Raw genomic sequence first — 23,321 nt, forward strand, 5'->3', positions numbered from 1 at the left:
TCCAAAGAATTGTCAAGGGAGCTGTCCAGTATTCCAGGTGGCTCAGTGAGAAGAAACACTGTCTCTCACCGCAGAAGGCCCAGGTTCGATTCCAGGCTCTGACAAGTTCTCTATCAAATCTTCTCCCCTTGTGAATGACGGCAGGCAGTGAGCAAAATCCATGACCAATAGACAGCCTGCTACTGGCCATAGAATCCACCCATTGCCTGCTGTCCATCACAAGGAGGGATTGAATGGGGAACTAGTCCTTTAGCTTCCTCTTCAAACCCTGCCCATTGTCACCATCCCTGGTTGCTAGAAGCCAACAGTCCTTGACAGCCAGTGACAGGTGAAGAGAGGGAAGTGGCGGCAAATATATTGCATTGCTACATAGCATACAGAGACAGGCCCTCAGCATGCCTCTGTATGCCAAAGTAAGAGTTGGTCATAATTACCTCCAGTTTAGTTATCTACAAATTGGAGATCATTCTTTTTGAATTTGGTGCAACCAGAGTACCCCTTTGTAAAAATGGTGCTATTAACAACTACCCAAATCTGTTGCACGTTTCAGAAAAACTACCAAAAGTGGCAGCAGGGCTTTTGTGAATCGGACACAGGACCTTTTAATGATCCATACCATCAGAAAAGTGGTTCAAAAGCCTTACTGAATTCCCACCATTGTGTGTAACAACAAGTGGTACATTAGGAGCTTATTACTTGGTTGCTGGGTGAATAGGATTTTTTAAAAATATTGGTTATTTCCATGTAATCATATAACACTAGGACTAGAGTTAATAAGAAATATACCTGCCCAAATACTTCTTCATTCACGGTGAAAGTAAGGTCCAGAATATCATGGATATCATTGTCCTTCATCCACTGCAGGCTCTGGTGAAATTCTTCATCCAAATATTCCAAATCACTCAAATCACAAAGTCTACAAAGGTATAAGATTGAAGATTTAACATATGAATTCCAACATCACCCCTTAATCTAGTTATGTATTCATTAAACATTTTCCTAAATACAGCTTTTATCAATACCTTAATCTTGTCCTTACATTACCTTCCTAGTAAGGTGGTCAAGGTTCTAGTGCATTGCACATTGGTGTCAGTCAGGAAGCTTACTTATAAAAAGTAAGGAAAGAAAAAGAGTGACCTCACCATGTGCTACTGCACTTTAATTGTCCGATGCTGAGATTATTACTTTTTCTTGGAGTTCTTCCTTGATTCTTAAGAGATAAACTTTAAGATAAATATACATCTCTTATATGATTCTATATTACATTTAGGAGTCATATTCTTCCATACTGCACTACACAGGATTCTCAAGGATTCCACACACTGATGACTGCTGGGAAAGATCTAAGTTAGTTAAGGAGGTTGCCCTTTTTTAAAGAGGCTGTAAGTTCCTCTTCCTGTTTAAAGCTGAACTCCAGGAATTCAGGCACTTTCTAAAATGTGCTGAATTATTATGGGTTGAGCCCAGTGAGGTACATGCCACTTCATGGTCTTATCTGTTTAATTTACATTTTTACTGGAGTATTAGCTATCACTATACTTTTGAGGCTCTGGTGCTGAACCTTCTGGTCTTATTTTCTACAGCTGCAGTGTAATATGCAGAAGCTCTGCCTTACCATCCCCTTCTCTCTCCCAATCAAAGAACATTTTGTATTATTTAAACCCATTTATAAAATACAAAGCCCTCTGTGAATAGACATCTGGGGGGGGGGCGCAAATGTATTCGTAAACATGATCTTTTCTCACGGAGCACCAGGATTATAGTGATAGCTGTACTCTCGGCACTTAGTAAACTTGTCAGTTGTAAAGATAAGTGATAAGTCCATGAGGTGACATGCATATTTTAGAAAGTGGCTGAATTCCTGAAATTTGAACACTGAGGGCACTGGATGAAAAGGCGTACCTTCTAAAAATTCTAGACCATGTTTCTAGGCTTTTATTCCTAGCCCACAAGCTCACAGCTTCAAAGTGGATATCCCCCCTCCCCACACACACACACTTTTAAAAGTGGTGTTGCTAAGTGAATACCATGTTACCTATAGAAAAAAATACCTTTCAGGATAGGGGATGTCCACGTTAAGTTTACAGACTTTGAGATCCATGGCTATCTGACCCTGGCCTGGCCTTTTGTCTCTTGTCACCCAACAACTACTTAAAATTTTAAAGTGATTGGAGAATAAACTGAACCGGTATTCCCCTATTGTTATATGTCAAGTCGGGTGCAAATAATAAGTATTGCTATGATTCAATCTATGCATATCTTGTTGTGGATAATAGTTACTAGATCATTTTGATGAAACTATGGGTACAATATTTTTATTGTATAAATCAGAGTAAAATACATAAACAGGGCTGGAGTATACAATAACATTGTGAGTAAATAGATTTGTACCAGCTGTACTACCAATATAACTAGGTCACAAACAATGAGCAATGAGGTGGTGCTGAAATAACTAAATATAAGCTAATTAACACTTTCAGATCTTTTTCTTGCACTGGAAAAGAAACTAACATATATTTCAGGAGCCCAAATCATGAAACATGTCTGCGTTCTGAAATTTGTTATGCTATGAATGAATACAAATCTTCCCCTGATTGGATGAGGCGGAAAGGCAGGCAGATAATGTCACAATCACTGCCTTAGCCAATCAGAGAAAGCTTTAAATTTATTCATAGAATACATAGCTTCCCATGAATGGCTTAGCAGTGCTCAGACCAACTCTTATTTTGTTCCAGGAGTGGGAAGGGAAGCTCCTGTCCCACTTCCAGAACATTGCGCTGTATAATGTATGTAGCTGAAACTACTTAATTTATACAGCGTGCAGCATGCACACCTTTTAGTGCAATAAATAGTTCAGCCAAGCCAGCTCAAACAATCTGTTTATAGGGCCAATAAACTTGAAGTCAGGCTTTAAAAAGAAACTAACATATATTTCAGGATCCGAAACCATGAAACGTGACTGTGTTCTGAAATTTGTTATGCTATGAACAAATACAAAGCTTCCCCTGATTGGCTGAGGCGGAGAGGCAGGCAGATAACATCACAATCTGCACCTTAGCCAATCAGAGAACGCTTTGAATTTATTCATAGAATACAAAGCTTCCCATGAATGGCTTAGCAGTGCTAGCAGTGTGAACCTGAAGATATGAACATTTAACTGTTTTGTCTTCTCTGCAGTTTATTACAATTTCAGTCAAGTTATGCAGCCAATATAGATGCAAACAGAATTCCCTGTTGGCAGAAATATCCTATTCGATTAACTCACATTCGTAGAAGGGCCTTATAAAATGGGCGTGTGAAAAAGGCATCTAGTAAATACTGATGTATGAGTGCAAGACCCAAGATTCGGCCACTGAATCTAAACCTGAAAAATAAACATTACACAATAGTTAAAAAATCCCATTAGAAATAAACATATAGTGGAACAAAACAGGGAGTAAAGGTATAGGGGGAGGTTTACTAAACCAGTGCACACAAAATCTGGAGCAGCTGTGCATAGTAACCAGTTTCTAAGTTTAATGCAGGCCATACATTTTCTTAGAAAATTGGAAATTTTGTGTGTTTTGTAATCCGATGGTGCCACCATTGATTTTGAATTTGGACCAATCAAGCTGTCAATTTCACCTCATGTTGTAACAGAATGGAATTTTTGTGGCTGGGAGTCTTCTTTTCTTTCCAGGTCAGCTCATGCTCATTTCTTTCTCGATTATATTTCTTGCACAATTCTCCCATCAATGATTAGAAATTAGTTAGTTTTTCAAAAAATGTTCAACATGCCCAATCACTCAAATTCGATGGCCGCACAAAAATTGTCTGATGCTCCGACCCACTAATAGTGTGAAATTCGAATGAAAATTCTTAGTTATGATTTTCGAAAGAAAATTCTTTTGCAATTTGACCCATGTATGGCCTGCATTATTATCAAAGCTTAATTGAACAAGCTGAAGTGAGAAGCTAACTAGTTTCTATTCACAGCTGCACCAGATTCCATGTGCACCAGTTTTGGTAAATCTCCCCGACAGTGTACATGTTCTAGCATGAATGTTACACAGATAAGTTGTCAATTGTTAAAAAGAAAAATTTGAACAAGAAGCAAAAACACACCTAACTTCAGAAAGTTAATCCACACGCAATCATTACTGACAGCTTAATGGTAGTAAAGATGGGAAGAGATGCCTTTATTACCTCTACTGTTCGGCAAAAACTGGAAAATGCGCAATAACACTTTGTATCTGTGTGCACCTACAGTTATTTTTGTAGATCATCTTGAAGCAATTTCTTAAGATACAAAACTGAATTTAGTTTAATGCAAATAATCTTGTGTGTTTATATTTTTTCTCCGGTTTGTAAAAATATGCACAAGGGACAAACATTATCTCAGTCATGAGGAAGCTCTGCATTCGCAGGGGTTAAAGTGACAGCTAAATGGTGGAATACTGCTAGGTCATTGCACACTGAGGAAGCTGACAATTTCTGATAGGAACATCCCTACCTCTGCCAAAAGCATAGATGATCTATGTGTTGCATTTGATATAAATATATATGTCTGTTTTATGATTTTTTTTATCAGATTTACAGGAACGAATCTGTTTGTCTTGGTGACAGACATCAAGTTTATAGGAATATGTTTGAGGGGAAACTTCTCAAATGCTGCAGGATACAATGGTAACAGATACCATTGTTGTATTTCAGTTGACAGTTGGAGCAGTCTATTGTTCTGTAACCATAGTGAAACACAGCTTGAATTTTTGACTTACATGACTTACGGCATGTATGATACAACAGTGCCATCTAGAGGGTAAATTGGAAAGATGTACAGTGGGGCAAAAAAGTATTTAGTCAGCCACCAATTGAGCAAGTTCTCCCACTTAAAAAGATGAGAGGTCTGTAATTGGCATCATAGGTAGACCTCAACTATGAGAGACAAAATGAGAAAACAAAACCAGACAATCACATTGGCTGATTTGGAAAGAATTTATTTGCAAATTATGGTGGAAAATAAGTATTTTGTATTTGGTTGAGATCTGGAGACTGGCTAGGCCACTCCAGGACCTTGAAATGCTTCAGCCACTCCTTCATTGCCCGGGCAGTATGTTTGGGATCATTGTCATGTTGGAAGATCCAGCCACGTTTCATCTTCAATGCCCTTGCTGATGGAAGGAGGTTTGCACTCAAAATCTCACGATACATGGCCCCATTCATTCTGTTCTGTACATGGATCAGTCGTCCTGGTCCCTTTGCAGAAAAACAGCCCCAAAGCATGATGTTGCCACCCCCATGCTTCACAGTAGGTATGGTGTTCTTTGGATGCAACTCAGCATTCTCTCTCCTCCAAACACGACGAGTTGTGTTTCTACCAAACAGTTCTGTTTTGTTTTCATCTGACCATATGACATTCTCCCAGTCCTCTTCTGGATCATCCAAATGCTCTCTAGGAAACTTCAGATGGGCCCGGACATGTACTGGCTTAAGCAGGGGGACACGTTTGGCACTGCAGGATCTAAGTCCCTGGAGGCGTAGTGTGTTACTGATGGTAGCCTTTGTTACATTGGTCCCAGCTCTCTGCAGGTCATTCACTAGGTCCCCCCGCGTGGTCCTGGGATTTTTGCTCACCATTCTTGTGATCATTTTGACCCCACGGGGTGAGATCTTGCGTGGATCCCCAGATTGACGGAGATTATCAGTGGTCTTGTATGTCTTCCATTTTCTAATTATTGCTCCCACAGTTGATTTGTTCACACCAAGCTGCTTGCCTATTGCAGATTCAGTCTTCCCAGCCTGGTGCAGGTCTACAATTTTGTTTCTGGTGTCCTTTGACAGCTCTTCACCATAGTGGAGTTTGGAGTGTGACTGTTTGAGGTTGTGGACAGGTGTCTTTTATACTGATAACAAGTTCAAACAGGTGCCATTGATACAGGTAATGAGTGCAGGACAGAGGAGCCTCTTAAAGAAGAAGGTACAGGTCTGTGAGAGCCAGAAATCTTACTTGTTTGTAGGTGACCAAATACTTATTTTCCACCATAATTTGCAAATAAATTCTTTCCAAATCAGCCAATGTGATTGTCTGGATTTTTTTTTTCTCACTTTGTCTCTCATAGTTGAGGTCTACCTATGATGCCAATTACAGACCTCTCTCATCTTTTTAAGTGGGAGAACTTGCACAATTGGTGGCTGACTAAATACTTTTTTGCCCCACTGTATATATATATATATATATATATATATATAAATAAATAAATAAAACCGTGTAATAAGGTAGAAGAGGATACACCAATGTGGGATTGGCTGCCTGAAACATTTCAAATAAAAGGTCGGCAGGTTAGGCTGAGAGGAGGACTCTAAGATGACTTAACACCAAGGAAGAACTCTGACAGAAGAAGAAGTTGTTTTTTTCCCAATCTCCTGCAATTGCTGTAGAGTAAGCCTGGGTCTTCGCATTGCCTATGGAGATCGTGAACACACTTTAACCTGAGTTAAGTAACCTTTTCAGTGCACTACTATTGTATACAGAGCATAGATTCACTGGGAAGTAGGTAGCATTTTTGTATATCTGTCAGTCTTGTATTGTATTCCTATAATTGTAACTGTTTCTATGTACAGAATTTTCATTTAGTAAAAGCACATTAATACATTACGGAGGTCTACATTTCCTTGCTTATAATGCAAAGTAACCTTTACTAGACACCAAGCAAATTATGCCAGGATTAGCACTACAGTTCAACTGAAACAGACCTGTTTTCCGTGATGGGTTCTGTGGCTTTTGCTAAGTAAAACTGCTGCGTAAGTGGTTTAGGAAAAACAAGGCTTCAGAGCTTTCTGGTGACCAGGAGGAGGCATGCACTCTCCCGAACTGGGCCAGAAATAATGAGTGGGAGCCTCTTGCTAAAGAATTGTAAAGTATGCTTCTCGCCTGAATAAGACTTGGGGTGATAAAGTATCAGATTATTTTGTAGATTTTAGCCTTGAGGGGTTTGATTTTAGTAAAGCAGAGAAGAGGACAATGCCCAAAGTGGGTTGGTACTTTCTCCATGCTCTCTATATTGAATCAAAAAGGAAGGAGAAGGCAGAGGCAGAAATTAAGGCAGAAAGCGTTTCAATGTATGTCACCTCTTCTTCAGCCAAAGATACATTGAAATGTATCCTATGTCTGAGGGTGCTTACTATCTCGCAGCTGTGCTAGCTTTCTGCTATTATTGGATCATGTTGGTGGCTGTCATCTCACTTCTTCTGTCCCTGTGGATATTATAGTAATTTTGAGCCATATCATCTTCTATTCATAAGGCACAGATCCGGAGGAAGAGAAAACATGGCAAAATGCGTCGACCCATTACGCCGTGTTGGAATATGTGCCGGTTACAGCCAAAATCTGATATATAGCTCATTGTACGATTTTAAATATGTTTTTCTAATTGTCATAAAGCTTCTCTTGGATTTTATCTATACTGTTTGATATATCCATATTGTGGCACATGTAAAGTCCAAGTGATTTTTTTTTTCTACACTCCCAACATAAGGGTTGTGGAGTAAAGGTAATACAAAATCAGAAGGACTGTTACACCTTAAATTTTTCAACAGGATCTCAATCAGTGGGGGAAATTAACCATATTAAATATATTTAGAAGCATTTTTTAGGTTGTAACTTATATCAGTACTAACAGAAATAAAACAGAACTTACCATTCATGATGATTGTCAACGAATGCAGACATTGGACTTATTTGTACCGTATAAGTGTCATTTGCAGAATATTCAAATAAACCATAATATGGGTTAAATAATTCTCTTGAGACAAGAAAAAAAAATTCCCTTGATGGCCCACTGTAGTCCAATCTTAAAAAAAAAAGAAAAAAAAAATAATTGCAGAAAGCTTGTTGACTACTGTTAAAAGTAAAACTGCACCTTCATTTATTTGAGAAATTACATTATCTAAAGCTTTTTTTGGATTGCCAAATGTCTTGTTAAAAACAACCATCTAATCCAGACATTCAGCATCCCTCTTCTCTGTCACTGACAACGACTGCCATGTGCAGTTTAATGTAGCTGCTGACAGGCAATTCCTAGAACCATTGGCGGTGTCTGTTCTCCAAGCCCCGCCCTGTTTGTGATTTCACAGATTTCTCATGAATGAGCACACACAAACATCCTCATTCATGAGAGAACTCCGATAGGGGAACCTGATGGAAGCGATGATACTAGTTTTAGCCCTCAATAGACACACCTACTGAACACCCTTAAGCTGGCCATAGATGGATTAAAATTCATCCGGTTCACCAGAAACCATTGGTCCATGTGTAGTTGTTCCCCAACAGGAATGTTGGGAAACCTTGTCGATCAGAGGCTGTTGCCGTTGATCATTGTATTTTGACAACAGAATCCCGCTTTCAGAATACAATGTCTCAGTGGAGGAGATCAACTCCACTCTAACGTGACTGTTGGTATATTTGTGTTTGATCAGAGCACGCAGCCAATTGACTACAGTGCTGATCAGTATATTCTGGTAGAGAAGACGTCCTGTTTACAGATGACACGGCAGGGAGGATTCATTCACCAACCTCAACGTGTGGATGGAGGAATCAGGATGATCAAAAAAAAATCACAATATTTCTGATTACTATGCAAAAAGGGAAAACTACAAAAGCCATAGTGTTATGCTTACCCTTCTTCGCCAACAAAAGTAACATACAGCTTATTCCTCTGCAGATCTTTCCTGGAGTATCCCATGATTTGGTTGAAGGCATCTTCAAGTAAATGGTCTCTTCTTATAATTAATCTGAAATAAAAAGATGAGATAAAATAGCGGAAAAACTTGGTAAAGATCTTCATATGTTAAATATGTATACTAGTTTAAAGTGGAAGTAAATGCTACTTGGGCACTTGTACCTACAGGTGAGCTTTATTATAAGCTTAGCTGTAGGTATAATGCACAGTTTATGACATATTCACAATTTATGCAGGTGATTCTCGCTCTCTCATTAAAATGGTGGTTTTTTGTGTAACAAAGTGTTCCTCCCTAGACTCCTAATATAAAATTCAGAATATGTTGGTGTACATATCGGGATCTTTGAGATACTAAAATCTTGAAGAGTCAACGGCAACTTTAGCTTATGGAGCTCACTAGCTATGGTAAGACTTCTGTCACCCAAACAAGACATCCAAGAAAAGGCTGCCCTGGATAGAAATCAAACAATTAACAGACAATAGAACTGTTCCACCAATGATCATGGAGCCCAAGCTCATTTTTATTTATTTAATATTAAGATGAAACTGCCAACATGCTTCCAGGACACAGGAACCCTCTTTCATCAGGGCTTGTGAATTACATAGGCTTGAAAGAATAGAATAATGAAAGATAACAGGTATTATGGTGTATCTGGCATTTATCTAGAACAGTGCTGCAAATCTTTCATGCACAAACCTGGAACAAGTATGCATATCTGAACTATGATCTGACTAAAGTGAATGGTTTAGAAAGCATTTTTAAACTTAAAAACAATATACTGTATTGCAGAATACCAGTACTTAGACGAGGAGATTGCATTCATTTTCCCTTTTAGGGACTTAGGATTTTAGGACTTTATATTTACCAGGTAATCCTGTGAACATACCTCCTGTTCTTGGGTGGCTACATTCACCACTCTACTGATCTTTAGAGGCAACAATAGTTGTCATTCATGCTGGCCTTCATACATTACGCAACTCATATTCTGTGAAATCCAAAATATTAGTGCGGTGCTGTATAGATAATTAAGTGATAAACAGCAATAAAAGTCCATAAATTAAAGTCCTTTTGTAATCACCATTGAATTAAATCAATATTTCCAAAAATCACCACGTGAATATTCAAATAAATCTTCAAATGTGCCGTGCTCCCCTTTCAGGTGTGCACTCACCAGAATTATTTGCCTTCCATTCTCATGGTTGGCAAATGAGCTTTTATATATATATTCCTCCAGAGGAAGGGTAATCTCTCAGGACAGAACACGATTCCTCCCAATAATGATTATTGCTTCTGATGGTTATTGCCTCTGATGGTTACTTCCCACAAACATCACATAAAAAACAAAAGATAGAGACCCGACATGGTGCAGTACCATTTAAAATACTTTATTCTCTGCCCGTGAATCTTACTTACAAGACATCTGAATAAAACAAGCCCAAAGATATGAGCATGTCGGTATATTGGTAATATCAGAGAGGGAAGACCGCACAATGCTCTCATCACTGCCGGTGCTCGCTCTCAGACAATCCCTCGTCACTTCTGGTACCGATGTTCGTCACTTCCGGTTGCCGCTTGTCCAATTCCTGACTTATCACAAAGAGAGACGAAATTGATTTTTCTTCTCAAATCATTAACCCCAGGGGGTTTAAATGTTGAACTGGACATAAATTGCTTCATTAGCAATTCTTGTAGTTAAATGTCATTTGATATTAATAAAACAATTTATTTACATAGGGGCCGAATTTAATATCTATAAAGATAAATTAATAAAATTGTTTAACTATATTCAAAATAAGTGTCAACAGGTACTATAAATTGATATTGTGATCCTTATAAGGATGTATATCATCTACATGTACTATTATTTATTTATTATGTATTATTATTTTTGATTATATATTTAATAATTATAATAGTAAATACATACAGTAAAAAAATAATAGTAAATACATACAGTAAAACACATTTAGTAATTTTTGCCCTTCATTAGTGCACTAGTGGTGACGGGCTTCCGCTAGCTTTAGGGCGTAAAAGGCAATTAGTAATGACGGATCGTGGTAATCAATGATCATGTCTGTGAATCAATTGTACACACTATAAATGTGAGATGCTGCACCGCATAGCCACTCCCTATGAATAAGTCTGGAAGTGACGAAACGCGTCACTATTGGTTACGCAGCAACCGAAAGTGACGAACATCGGAAGCGGAAGTGACGAGGGATTGTCTGAGAGCGAGGACCGGCAGTGGTGAGAGCATTGTGCGGTCTTCCCTCTCTGATATTACCGATATACCGACATACTCATATCTTTGGGCTTGTTTTATTCAGATGTCTTGTAAGTAAGATTCTCGGGCAGAGAATAAAGTATTTTAAATGGTACTGCACCATGTCGGGTCTCTATCTTCTGTTTTTTATGTGATGTTTGTGGGAAGTAACCATCAGAGGCAATAACATCAGAGGCAATAACCATCAGAGGCAATAATCATTATTGGGAGGAATCATGTTGTGTCCTGAGAGATTACCTTTCCTCTGGAGGAATATGTATATAAAAGCGCATTTGCCAACCATGAGAATGGAAGGCAAATAATTCTGGTGAGTGCACTCCTGAAAGGGGAGCACGGCACATTTGAAGATTTATTTGAATACTCACGTGGTGATTTTTGGAAATATTAATTTAATTCACTTGGTGATTACAAAAGGACTTTAATTTATGGACTTTTATTGCCATTTATCACTTAATTTTCTATACAGGGCCGCACTAATATTTTGGATTTCACAGGATATGATTTGTTTATTTTATGTAATGGAATGTGGCAGCAGATTATATGTTTAGCTTATTTCACTGACACTTATATTTTTCATAGCACAGTTTGTGTTTTGATGGTCAATATTTGACCTAGATAAATACAGTGTTTTTTCATTATGGCCTTCATACATGTCTGCCATTGTTCATTGTAATTTATGAAAATATGACAACATTACATTTATGACAAGATCAACAGATACTTTATAAACTTTCCGAAAATGTTCTTGTTATCAGCAATAACAACCCCCATATTTCTCCTAGCATAGACTGGCATAGGACAAAAATTCAACTACAAAGTCTTAATATTATACAGAAAAAAATATAAACTTTACTTTAATTTCCCAGGTCCTTGACCATAGCCTTTAGTTTCTAATTTTCGGTAGAAATTCCGTAACTTAGCTTCAAAATCCCTCTTATAAGGTGCTGGTGCTCTGGCATTGGCACGCTGAGTTCCTATAAAAATCAGAATCCATTAGTTAGGATCAATTTACTTGCAGTTTTGGGTAATGTGTTTATACAATTATCTAACTGCAGAAGGTAAACCGATAGGTCCACCATAATATATATATTTTTGGTTAAAATATACAGTATTGTCCAAACGACTCCAATTATTCAGCTGATTTCAAGTATAAGGCTAGAAGCAAATTGGAGATTCCTGGTAGGGTGGTTGCACTACTGAAATTGCTAGTGAATAAATGAGAGCAGTTACAATCGATTGCAATGCATATGGATCAGATAGCTCCCTGTGAAGTGAAGTAGCAAGTAGCAGTGGTTTATCACACATATTTGCAGTACTGTGCAATCATTAATTGCAAATACATGCTACTTGCATGCCTCCCTCCACAGGGAGCCATTTTGTTTATATGAATAGAGGCCAATTACTAGTACTGGTGATTTATGTAGCACAACCTCCCTATGAAAAAATGCCCTTAAACTTCAAATCGTATGCCTGCAAACAGTTGGACAACAGAAGTCTTTTGGCCGGTGCGGTTTAAATTTACCTATACAATCCCATCAGGTTATTAACTTCTGACATTTGTTTAGTTTTTCATTTATCTGTGGCCCCGCATGAAAAGAATACACAGAAAAGAATTTATTTTTTCTGATTACCGTCATAATGCTTTCAACCTAAAACCACATTTTTGTGTAATTCTAAATGGGACATATAACAGAATAAAATGTTCACTTTTTATTATAGTAACAATATTTGTTTTAACCCTAGTAAAAAAAAAAAAGTTTGATTGTTCAATTGACCAAGTGGAAAACTGTAAGCCGAATGCTGCCTGCATCCATTCAGATGCAAGCACTATTCAGGTATTCTGACAACCAAGCATGTTGGTGGTCAGAATACAGAAGCCAGTTTAGAAGGCCCATCCAACTAAACTGTTAGTGCAGGCCGAACAAAGGAAATCAAATGTCTAGTTTAAGACAAACTAATAACACACACTGTCACATTACAGCATTTCATGTTAATGAATTCTAAAAGCAGCAGATACTGTACCAGGGGAGTTTTGTGGAGAAGACACTGGCGAGCCACGTGGAGACTGGCAATAGCTGGGGTGTAATAAGGCATGTGGTGGAACATATGACATTATTTCTTCTTCAAAAAGACTGCAGACAAATAAACAAAAGATCATTGAAACACAAACGATATTTGATGCTGTCCAACTGTAGTTATCTTTTAGATATTTCTGCAGTGAAAGGATATAACAGATTGCTGTGCATAACTTGAATTCATTTTCTGAAGAATAAATGTGTTAGGAGTAATCCTTTAAAACACATACAAGTAAAGAAACTGCTATAACAATGGTTTTAAAGTGCTCTCTATGGGCTATGAATTACACCCCGGTCACATCGTGTGTGACTTGGCATGTGATTTGCATGTCATGCGACTTGCAAATTGTATGCCAAGTCACACCCTATTGTTCGCTATTAGAGCGGTCATATTGGTGCGGTTCTGACTTGATCGGAGCCGCACCGATTTCTAAAGTAGTGCATGCACTACTTTTGGTGTCATTTGCATAGACATCTGTGTCAGATGTCTTGCAAATCGCACCTCAAATCGGCAAGTCATCTGACTTTGAAATGGTTGCTTTTTATGGCCCCCTAGACCTAAATGAGCATGTAACTCTTGCGGTAGGTGGGCAGACCCACTGCATGGGAGAATTTTTACTTTCAACAGAGTTCTGCTGTAAGGTCTTGCACACACAAGTTTTAGCTTGCGTAGGAGAAGTGTGTACAGCAAGCATTTGCAAAGATTTCAAGGAGCTTTATTGAAGCCTTTAAAGCACTATTTGGCTCCAGTATGAGGTTAAATACAGATCTTAAATGGAAGTGTTGACTGCCACTGCTAGTGGGCTTTGGTCTTAATTGAAGCTTTTTGAAAGCCTGCTACGGATAGTCAGCACTCCCATTAGGATGTACTGTATGTTTGACATCCACAAAGTGGACTTACATTTTTTTAAAGGGTGCAGGCAAAGCTGCATGAACATTTTACAAATGCTTTGCAAAACCTTGATGTGCACACTGCTCTTATACAACCTGATGCCAATGTGTACAAGACCCTAAGGGAGAGAATAAACATATTGCTAGTACAGTATATAGTTACTTTTATGTGTTTTAATGTGGGCAGTCTGTTTGAACAAGCACTTAGAGTTATTATGGATTAAAGAATAGTCATAGCCTAGTAACTATGTAATATATTATCTGCCACGGTCTGCAGTTAGTAAGATTCAGCATGTAGTATTCATGGACAGACTCATGGAAGAAAGCTTTTATAATAACAGAGTGAAACCGGTTTCTTTATGTGTCTGATGAACAGCTGAATTCCAGCACACTCAAATGGGAGTGCTCAAAGCCAGGGACAATGAACAAACAAAAGGGGACATTTTTTAACCACTTGTCTACTGGGCACTTATACCCCCTACATAAGATGTGATTTTATTAAGTAGTTTCAGGGTGTCATTTGTTGGCCTGTAGGCACACCCTATAGTGGAGTAAATCTTCATATTTCGGTGTCAGAAATGTTTGTATTCAAATGAGAAATGAGGCATGGTGCTGCACAGTTTAATGCACAACCTCTGTCTGTAGCCTGGAAACTACACATTCTGAAATTCCTGAGCTTTTCATTCACAGACACACAGAAAACGTGCCATACAGCTGGAAGATGTTTTTCTTATTTTTTATTACATTAGCACTCCCATACAGAGTGGATGGCAATGCATGCACTTGAACACTGTGACCCAGAACCGGAATTTGTTTTGCCCCTTTGTCCATTACGGTCAGGATAGTTGTAGCAGACCATGGACATAGGGGATTGATCAGCCATGATGCTACAAACTGCAACCACAACATTCAAGCCATGGTAAGGCAAAACAGAGGGAATATAACCAGACTAATACCTAGTTCATACAAAAACATTTGACTGTATACAATGCTTTTATGATGGAAACAGTGGGGAGATTTGGCAAAGGACTTGGAAAATCAAAGAAAAATGGATCAGTTGTACATACATTATTTATTATTTACAAGTGTTCTCTTTAAAGAAGAAGTTTTTAATATTACATAAATAACATAAAAGATAAAGACAATCAGCACTCCCCTCAACATAATAATGATTAGACGAAAGAAAATGCATTGAAAAAAAAAAAAGACTGCGATGCATTGTTACGATGTAATACACAGTGTGTGCACAACTCATGAGCAACTCAACACCATGAGCAAGCACCCGTTATGCAAACTTTAACATGCACCAGTGGTGTTAACAGACCCTTCAAATCAGCTGCCATATTTTGTTCTCATTTGTTATCGTTAAAAAATGTTTTTAATATACATTTTTTCTTACTTCTTAGATAAAGATTTAACACATTACTACTGTATATTAAAGTGTAACTAAAGGCAAAACATTTTTCTAGTTTTGTACAGAGTGGAAAGGGATTAGAACACCTGTCAGGTTTTTATCACGGCTTGTGCCCCTTTACGGAGATTTCCCCTATTTTTCCTGTTTACCATTATCACCTAGAGCAGGCATCACCAAATGGTGGACCGTGCTCTGCAAACGGACTGAATGACAATCCTATACAGACCGTGGCTCCGACACTTAGCAGCCTGGATGTCCTCTGAAGCTGTTATTCTCCAAACCCCCCACCGCTGCCGATGCCATTGCCACAGCATTCATCTTCATAGAAAGCAGAAGGCACGGCATGTCCAGCCAGCAGGCGGTGGGGTGCAAGGAAGGGGAGGCTGTGAAAAGGACTTGGGTGCAAGTAAGGGGGGGCCTGTGAAGGGGACTGAGGTGCAAGTAAGGTTGTAAAGAGGACTGGGGTACAAGGAAGGGGGCTGTGAAGTGGACTGGAGTACAAGGAATGGGGGCTGTGAAGTGGACTGGGGTGCAAGGAAGGGGGGCTGTATGGGGGACTGAGGTGCAAGGAAGGGGGGTTGTAAAGGGTACTGGGGTGCAAGGAAGGGAGAAACTGTGAAGGGGACTGAGATGCAAGTACGGAGGGGCTGTAAAGGGGACTGGGGTGCAAAAAAAGGGGGGCTGTGAAGAGGACTTTGGTGCAAGGAAGGGGAGGGGGCTGTGAAGGGGACTAAAAAGCAAGTAAGGGGGGGGGCTATGAAGGGGACTGGGGTGTAAGGAAGTGGGGCTTTGAAGTGGACTGGAGAGCAAGGAAGGGAGTTTGTGAGGACTGGGGTGCAAGGAAGGGGGGGGCTGTGAAGGGGGCTGAGATGTAAGTAAGGGGGGGCTTTAAAGGGGACTAGGGTGCAAAAAGACAGCTGTGAGGGGGACTTGGATACAAGGAAGGGGGGCTGTGAAGGGGTCTGAGATGCAAGTAAGGGGGGGGGCCTGTAATGGGGACTGGGGTGCAAGGAAGGGGGGCCGAAACAGGGACTGGGATTCACGTAAGGGGACTGATGTAAAGGGGTGACAAAGGACACTGATATGAAGGGGAGGGGGACTGTGATGTGATGTGGGGGCTGAGGACACTGATGTAAAAGTGGGGGGCATTGTGATGTGAAGGGGAGACAAAGGACAATCAGGAAAGGTGGTACTGTGTTGCAATATAGGGGGATTTAAATGCAAAGGGGGGCTGTATTGTAAAGGGGGGCTGCTGTGATATAAAGAGGGGGTTCAGCAATTTTAAAGGTAGTACTGTGACATAAAGGGGGGCTGTGATGTGAAGAGGGCTGAGATGTAAAGGGAAAACTGTAATGTAAGGGGGTGGGGCTGTGATATGAAGAACTCAAGTCCTCTGCTGGATGAAAGTTTTAATGACCGGACCTCCATGAAAAGTAATTCAATATCCCTGACCTAGAGTAAAAGTGAAAGAAAATCCTAAATTTTAGGCTGTCACCAGAACAGGAGTAGAGAAGAAAACTTCCAATGGGGCACTAGTTCTTGTGACTTTGGTGATAATTAGGGATTCCCTCACTTTGGAGGGATTTTCTCCCACTTCCTGTTTGGCTATAGGACAGGAAGTGAAGGGAAATTTCCCCAATGGGAAACCAGTGGCGAAAAAAAAAGTATTGCCTTTAGTTCTACTATAAGAATTACTGTTGCATATATGCTATACTAAATATTCAGTTGCTATATTCAATCACCTGAAACTAGCATGACTTCTTACCTTAATAGAATAACAAGATCTGCATCACCAGAGAGGCGAACAAGTCCTGAGGGTCCTTCTGCCCGAATAAACTGTATCTTTTCCCTGTTTAAAAGTGAAATATTTAAGTCGTTATGACACCATGAATATTAATTAATACAAGCTTTATCTAAAACATAGCCAGAACATACAAAACAAAATTATATTTAATTCTGCTGCATAGAGAAGGAAATGGCTAAAACAAGTTGCGTTTCTTTTGTCATTTCTTTCCTGTTATGGAGATTTCCATTCACTTCCTGTCCAGGACACACAAAGGAAGTGAACAGAAATATTTACAGTGAGGGAACGTTTCAACTTAGATACTTGTATGCAGTTCAACTTTAACCACTTGCTGACTGACTTGCGTTTAAAAACATCTTGTCAGCAAGTGGTTATCCCAGAATAATGACTGCAGCTGCAGCCATGATCCTAGTACCGATTTTTTCAGCCAGTGATAATCTTTTTAGTAAAAGTAATCTGTGTGGCGCTACAGCTGCCCAATACCTTTTACAGAGCTGCAGAGGCCCCACCCTCCTCTCCTCCTGTGATGAATGAACCCAGGAGAGACAATGATTTTGTCACTCCTGGTTTCAGAGCTGCCATTCCCTGGCTGTCACAGCAAGGGATGCAGTCTGCTGAGCACTATCTATGCTCAGGTAGCTGCTTTGGAGAGCAGGGGAGACATCAGGTGTCTAACAGACCCCTGATATCTCCATAAAGAGTACCTTTCACTTGCCTAAAGCTTATTCGCCCTCTTTTGACAGTAATAAAAATAAATGAAAAAAACTAAAAAGGTGTAAAAATTTAAAAGCACCCATGTCACCCTGCAAACACATGCAAATTCAAACACACACACTGATCTGACAAACATATGTAAACGGTGTTGCATCACACGTGGGGTATTGCCATGAACATCTTCATGAGAACAATAATTCTATGACCCTAATTCACGAATAACTCTAAACTGACAACCTGTAAAGGCTTTTAAAGCACGGTCTATGGATAATTCTAGGTGCCTTCGTTTGTTGCCATTTGACAGACATGCGCAATTTTAAATCTTGACATGTTTGGTATCTATTTGCATAACGTCATCTTTTATATTTTATCAATAAACAAAAAAAAAATGGGTATTATGTTTGTGTGCACTAAAGTTCATTTACGTGTATTTATTCCTCAAAAATTGCACTTGATAAAGGCTGTGTAACATAAAAATTTCAACAGCCAGGATCTCTGCTTTCAGAAAATATATGTTTGGGACTGTGAAAAATTTCAAAACTGCCCAGACAGTGGTTAACGAGGCAATCTTTTTGAGTTGCTCAAACATTAATATGTAATTTTTATGAGTGTTTAAAGCCTTTGTTTTCTAGGATGTTGCATCTTTCTCTATTGGGGACATAGATAAGGAGGTTAAGTTATGTCTTGCCGCTTTCCTCAAAGACTGAACAGACATTTCTTGGCTGAGACTGCTGAGATTCATAGTGAAACAAAATGATATGTTATGTTTACACTCTTCTTTTAGGCCTCTTGCACATGGTATTGATGTTTTTTTTCTTTGCTCAAGAATACGCAGCGCTTGTTTATGCAACAGCACATTGTAAGCAATGGACTGCATTTTAGTTCAGTAAAAAAAAAAAAAAAAAAGCTTGCTTAAGCTGCAGAGTGCAAGAGGCCTTAAACATCTATTTTCATTTAGTATTATGTTCCCTCAAACTAATCTCCTAGAGCTACCATTTCAGGATGGGTGAAAAGACTGAAAATAACAGAAGTAAATATCACCCTTTAAAATGACACAAAAACCTTCATAACTGAATAAAGCAAGCATAGCGGGGGACTAAGAGATCAACATTCCTAATAAAGACAGGCAGTGATTCTTCTTCATCAGAGCAGTGGAGGAGTTTTTAAATATACAGTCAGGTCCATAAATATTGGGACATCGACACAATTCTAACATTTTTGGCTCTATACGCCACCACAATGGATTTGAAATGAAACAAACAAGATGTGCTTTAACTGCAGACTGTCAGCTTTAATTTGAGGGTGTTTACATCCAAATCAGGTGAACGGTGTAGGAATTACAACAGTTTGCATATGTGCCTCCCACTTGTTAAGGGACCAAAAGTAATGGTACAGAATAATAATCATAAATCAAACTTTTACTTTTTAATACTTGGTTGCAAATCCTTTGCAGTCAATTACAGCCTGAAGTCTGGAACGCATAGACATCACCAGACGCTGGGTTTCATCCCTGGTGATGCTCTGCCAGGCCTCTACTGCAACTGTCTTCAGTTCCTGCTTGTTCTTGGGGCATTTTCCCTTCAGTTTTGTCTTCAGCAAGTGAAATGCATGCTCAATCGGATTCAGGTCAGGTGATTGACTTGGCCATTGCATAACATTCCACTTCTTTCCCTTAAAAAACTCTTTGGTTGCTTTTGCAGTATGCTTTGGGTCATTGTCCATCTGCACTGTGAAGCGGCGTCCAATGAGTTCTGAAGCATTTGGCTGAAAATGAGCAGATAATATTGCCTGAAACACTTCAGAATTCATCCTGCTGCTTTTGTCAGCAGTCACATCATCAATAAATACAAGAGAACCAGTTCCATTGGCAGCCATACATGCCCACGCCATGACACTACCACCACCATGCTTCACTGATGAGGTGGTATGCTTAGGATCATGAGCAGTTCCTTTCCTTCTCCATACTCTTCTCTTCCCATCACTCTGGTACAAGTTGATCTTGGTCTCATCTGTCCATAGGATGTTGTTCCAGAACTGTGAAGGCTTTTTTAGATGTCGTTTGGCAAACTCTAATCTGGCCTTCCTGTTTTTGAGGCTCACCAATGGTTTACATCTTGTGGTGAACCCTCTGTATTCACTCTGGTGAAGTCTTCTCTTGATTGTTGACTTTGACACACATACACCTACCTCCTGGAGAGTGTTCTTGATCTGGCCAACTGTTGTGAAGGGTGTTTTCTTCACCAGGGAAAGAATTCTTCGGTCATCCACCACAGTTGTTTTCCGTGGTCTTCCGGGTCTTTTGGTGTTGCTGAGCTCTCCGGTGCGTTCCTTCTTTTTAAGAATGTTCCAAACAGTTGTTTTGGCCACGCCTAATGTTTTTGCTATCTCTCTGATGGGTTTGTTTTGTTTTTTCAGCCTAATGATGGCTTGCTTCACTGATAGTGACAGCTCTTTGGATCTCATCTTGAGAGTTGACAGCAACAGATTCCAAATGCAAATAGCACACTTGAAATGAACTCTGGACCTTTTATCTGCTCATTGTAATTGGGATAATGAGGGAATAACACACACCTGGCCATGGAACAGCTGAGAAGCCAATTGTCCTATTACTTTTGGCCGCTTAACAAGTGGGAGGCACATATGCAAAGTGTTGTAATTCCTACACCGTTCACCTGATTTGGATGTAAATACCCTCACATTAAAGCTGACAGTCTGCAGTTAAAGCACATCTTGTTCGTTTCATTTCAAATCCATTGTGGTGGTGTATAGAGCCAAAAATGTTAGAATTGTGTGGATGTCCCAATATTTATGGACCTGACTGTATACCGTACTGTCTTCTTTACAGGTAACCATTTTATCAGAAGTCTTATTTACTTTACATAGTTAGTCTAGTTGAAAAAAGACAAAAGTCCATCTAGTTCAACCATAAAAAAAAAAAGAAAAATGAAAACAATTTATAATGCTATACCATAGGTTTATCCAGAGGAAGGCAAAAAAACAACAAAGCATGATCCAATTTGCTCCTGCAGGGGCAAAAACTCCTTCCTGATCCCCCAAGAGGCAGTTGGATTTTCCCTGGATCAACTTTACTTATAAATGTTAGTATTCAGTTATGTTATGTGTACCTAGGAAAGAATCCAGGCCTTTTTTAAAGCAATCTACTGAGCTGGCTGGAACCAATTCTTGAGGGAGTCTATTCCACATTTTCACAGCTCTCACTGTGAAGAAACCATTCCGTATTTGGAGATTAAATCTCTTTTCCTCCAGACATAAAGAGTGCCCCCTTGTCCTCTGTGATGACCTCAGGGTGAATAACTCTACACCGAGTTCATGATATGAACCACTGATATATTTATACATGTTGATCATATCCCCCTTAATGCCCTCTTCTCAAGAGAGAATAAATTCAATTCCTTTAATCTTTCCTTATAGCTGAGCTCCTCCATGACTCTTACCAGTTTGGTTGCCCTTCTCTGTACTTTCCCCAGTTCCCCAATATTCTTTTTGTGAAATGGTGCCCAAAACTGAACTGCATATTCCAGATGAGGTGTTACCAATGATTTACAGAGTCACTTTAAAAAGAAACATATTCCACTATGTCACATATTGCTATATAAACACTCAATGAGTATGAACTCCAATCATTTTGCTCAGAAAAGTAAATACATCCATTAATACCTGAGAGAATGGTTTCGGCAGAGCTCATGCTGGCGTTCCTGGAGAATTTCAAAGATGTTCGGTTGACGCAAGAACGCTACAATTTTTTCATTGTAACCTAAAAATAAGAAAATGCAAAATTAGAAGAGGTAGTAAGAAAAATATACAATGCATCCAGAAAGTATTCACAGCGCTTAACTTTTGCCACATTTTGTCATGTTACAGCCTTATTCCAAAATGGATTAAATTCATTTTTTTCCTCAACATTCTACAAACAATACCCCATAATGACAACATGAAAGAAGTTAATTTTGAAATCTTTGCAATTTGTTAAAAGTAAAAAACGAAAAACAAAAAACACATGTACATAAGTATTCACAGCTTTTGCCATGACACTCAAAATTGAGCTCTGGTGCATCCTGTTCCCACTGTTCATCCTTGAGATGTTTCCACAACTTGATTGGAGTCCACCTGTGGGAAATTCAGTTGATTGAACATGATTAGGAAAAGGCATAAACCTGTCTATATAAGTTCCCACAGTTAACACTGCATGTCAGAGCACAAACCAAGCCATGAAGTCCAAGGAATTGTCCGTAGACCTCTGAGACAGGATTGTATCAAGGCACAGATCTGGGGAAGGGTACAGAAAAAATTTCTGCATTGAAGGTCCCAATGAGCACAGTGGCCTCCATCATCTGTAAATGGAAGAAGTTTGGAACCACCAGGAATCTTCCTAGAGCGGGCCACCCAGCCAAAATGAGAGCTCGAGGGAGAAGGGCCTTAGCTAGGGAGGTAACCAGCACCCGATAATCACTCTGAAAGAGCGCCAGCGTTTCTCTGTGGAGAGAGGAGAACCTTCCAGAAGAACAACCATCTCTGTAGCACTCCACCAATCAGGCCTGTATGGTAGGGTGGCCAGCTGGAAGCCATTCCTCAGTGAAAAGCAAATGGCAGCTCGCCTGGAGTTTGCCAAAAGGCCCCTAAGGGACTCAGACCATGAGAAACAAAACTCTCTGGTCTGATGAAACAAAGATTGAACTCTTTGGCCTGAATGCCAAGCATCATGTCTGGAGGAAACCAGGCACTGCTCACCACCTGGCCAAAACCATCCCTACAGTGAAGCATGGTGGTGGCAGTATCATGCTGTGGGGATGTTTTTCAGCGGCAGAAACTGGGAGGCTAGTCAGGATCAAAGGAAAGATGAATGCAGCAATGTACAGAGACATCCTTGATGAAAACCTGTTCCTGAGAGCTATGGACCTTAGATTGGGACAACGTTTTATCTTTCAACAGGACAACGACCCCAAGCACACAGCCCACATAACAAATGAGTGGCCATGGGCCAACTATGTGAATGTCCTGGAGTGGCCCAGCCAGAGCCCAAACTTGAAGTCGATTGAACATCTCTGGAGAGATCTGAAAATGGCTGTGCACCAATACTCCCCATTCAACCTGATGGAGCTTGAGAGGTACTGCAAAGAAAAGGAGAAATTGCCCAAAAATAGGTGTGCCAAGCTTGTAGCATCATACTCAAAATGACTTGAGGCTGTAATTGGTGCTAAAGCTGCTTCAACAAGAGTATTGAGCAAAGGCTGCGAATACTTATGTACATGTGGTTTTTTCCTTTTTTTATTTTTAATCAATTAAAAAGATTTCAAAATGAACTTCTTTCACCTTGTCATTATGGAGTATTGTTTGTAGAATGTTGAGGGAAAAAAATGAATTTAATAAATTTTGGAATAAGGCTGTAATATAACAAAATGT

General features: G+C 39.5%; 1 protein-coding gene across 5 annotated transcripts in view; it reads right to left on the minus strand.

Annotated features, from left to right (window-relative positions):
• Positions 1 to 23,321, minus strand: part of HECW2 (HECT, C2 and WW domain containing E3 ubiquitin protein ligase 2) — a 324,224-nt gene that overhangs the window by 32,893 nt on the left and 268,010 nt on the right. For all 5 annotated transcript variants that reach the window (XM_089684697.1, XM_089684700.1, XM_089684701.1 and 2 more), the window contains 8 exons: positions 21,579 to 21,675; positions 17,148 to 17,231; positions 13,025 to 13,134; positions 11,856 to 11,976; positions 8,656 to 8,769; positions 7,677 to 7,829; positions 3,266 to 3,364; positions 787 to 916 (listed from right to left, as the gene is read on the minus strand). In XM_089684697.1, coding sequence (XP_089540823.1) covers positions 787 to 916; positions 3,266 to 3,364; positions 7,677 to 7,829; positions 8,656 to 8,769; positions 11,856 to 11,976; positions 13,025 to 13,134; positions 17,148 to 17,231; positions 21,579 to 21,675 — 908 coding nt within the window. The remainder of the gene's footprint in view (positions 1 to 786; positions 917 to 3,265; positions 3,365 to 7,676; positions 7,830 to 8,655; positions 8,770 to 11,855; positions 11,977 to 13,024; positions 13,135 to 17,147; positions 17,232 to 21,578; positions 21,676 to 23,321) is intronic.

The sequence above is a fragment of the Staurois parvus genome, unplaced genomic scaffold (assembly GCF_062004578.1).
Source record: "Staurois parvus isolate SC_StPar_1 unplaced genomic scaffold, SC_StPar_1.0 ptg000353l, whole genome shotgun sequence".
Classification (NCBI taxonomy): Eukaryota; Metazoa; Chordata; class Amphibia; order Anura; family Ranidae; genus Staurois; species Staurois parvus.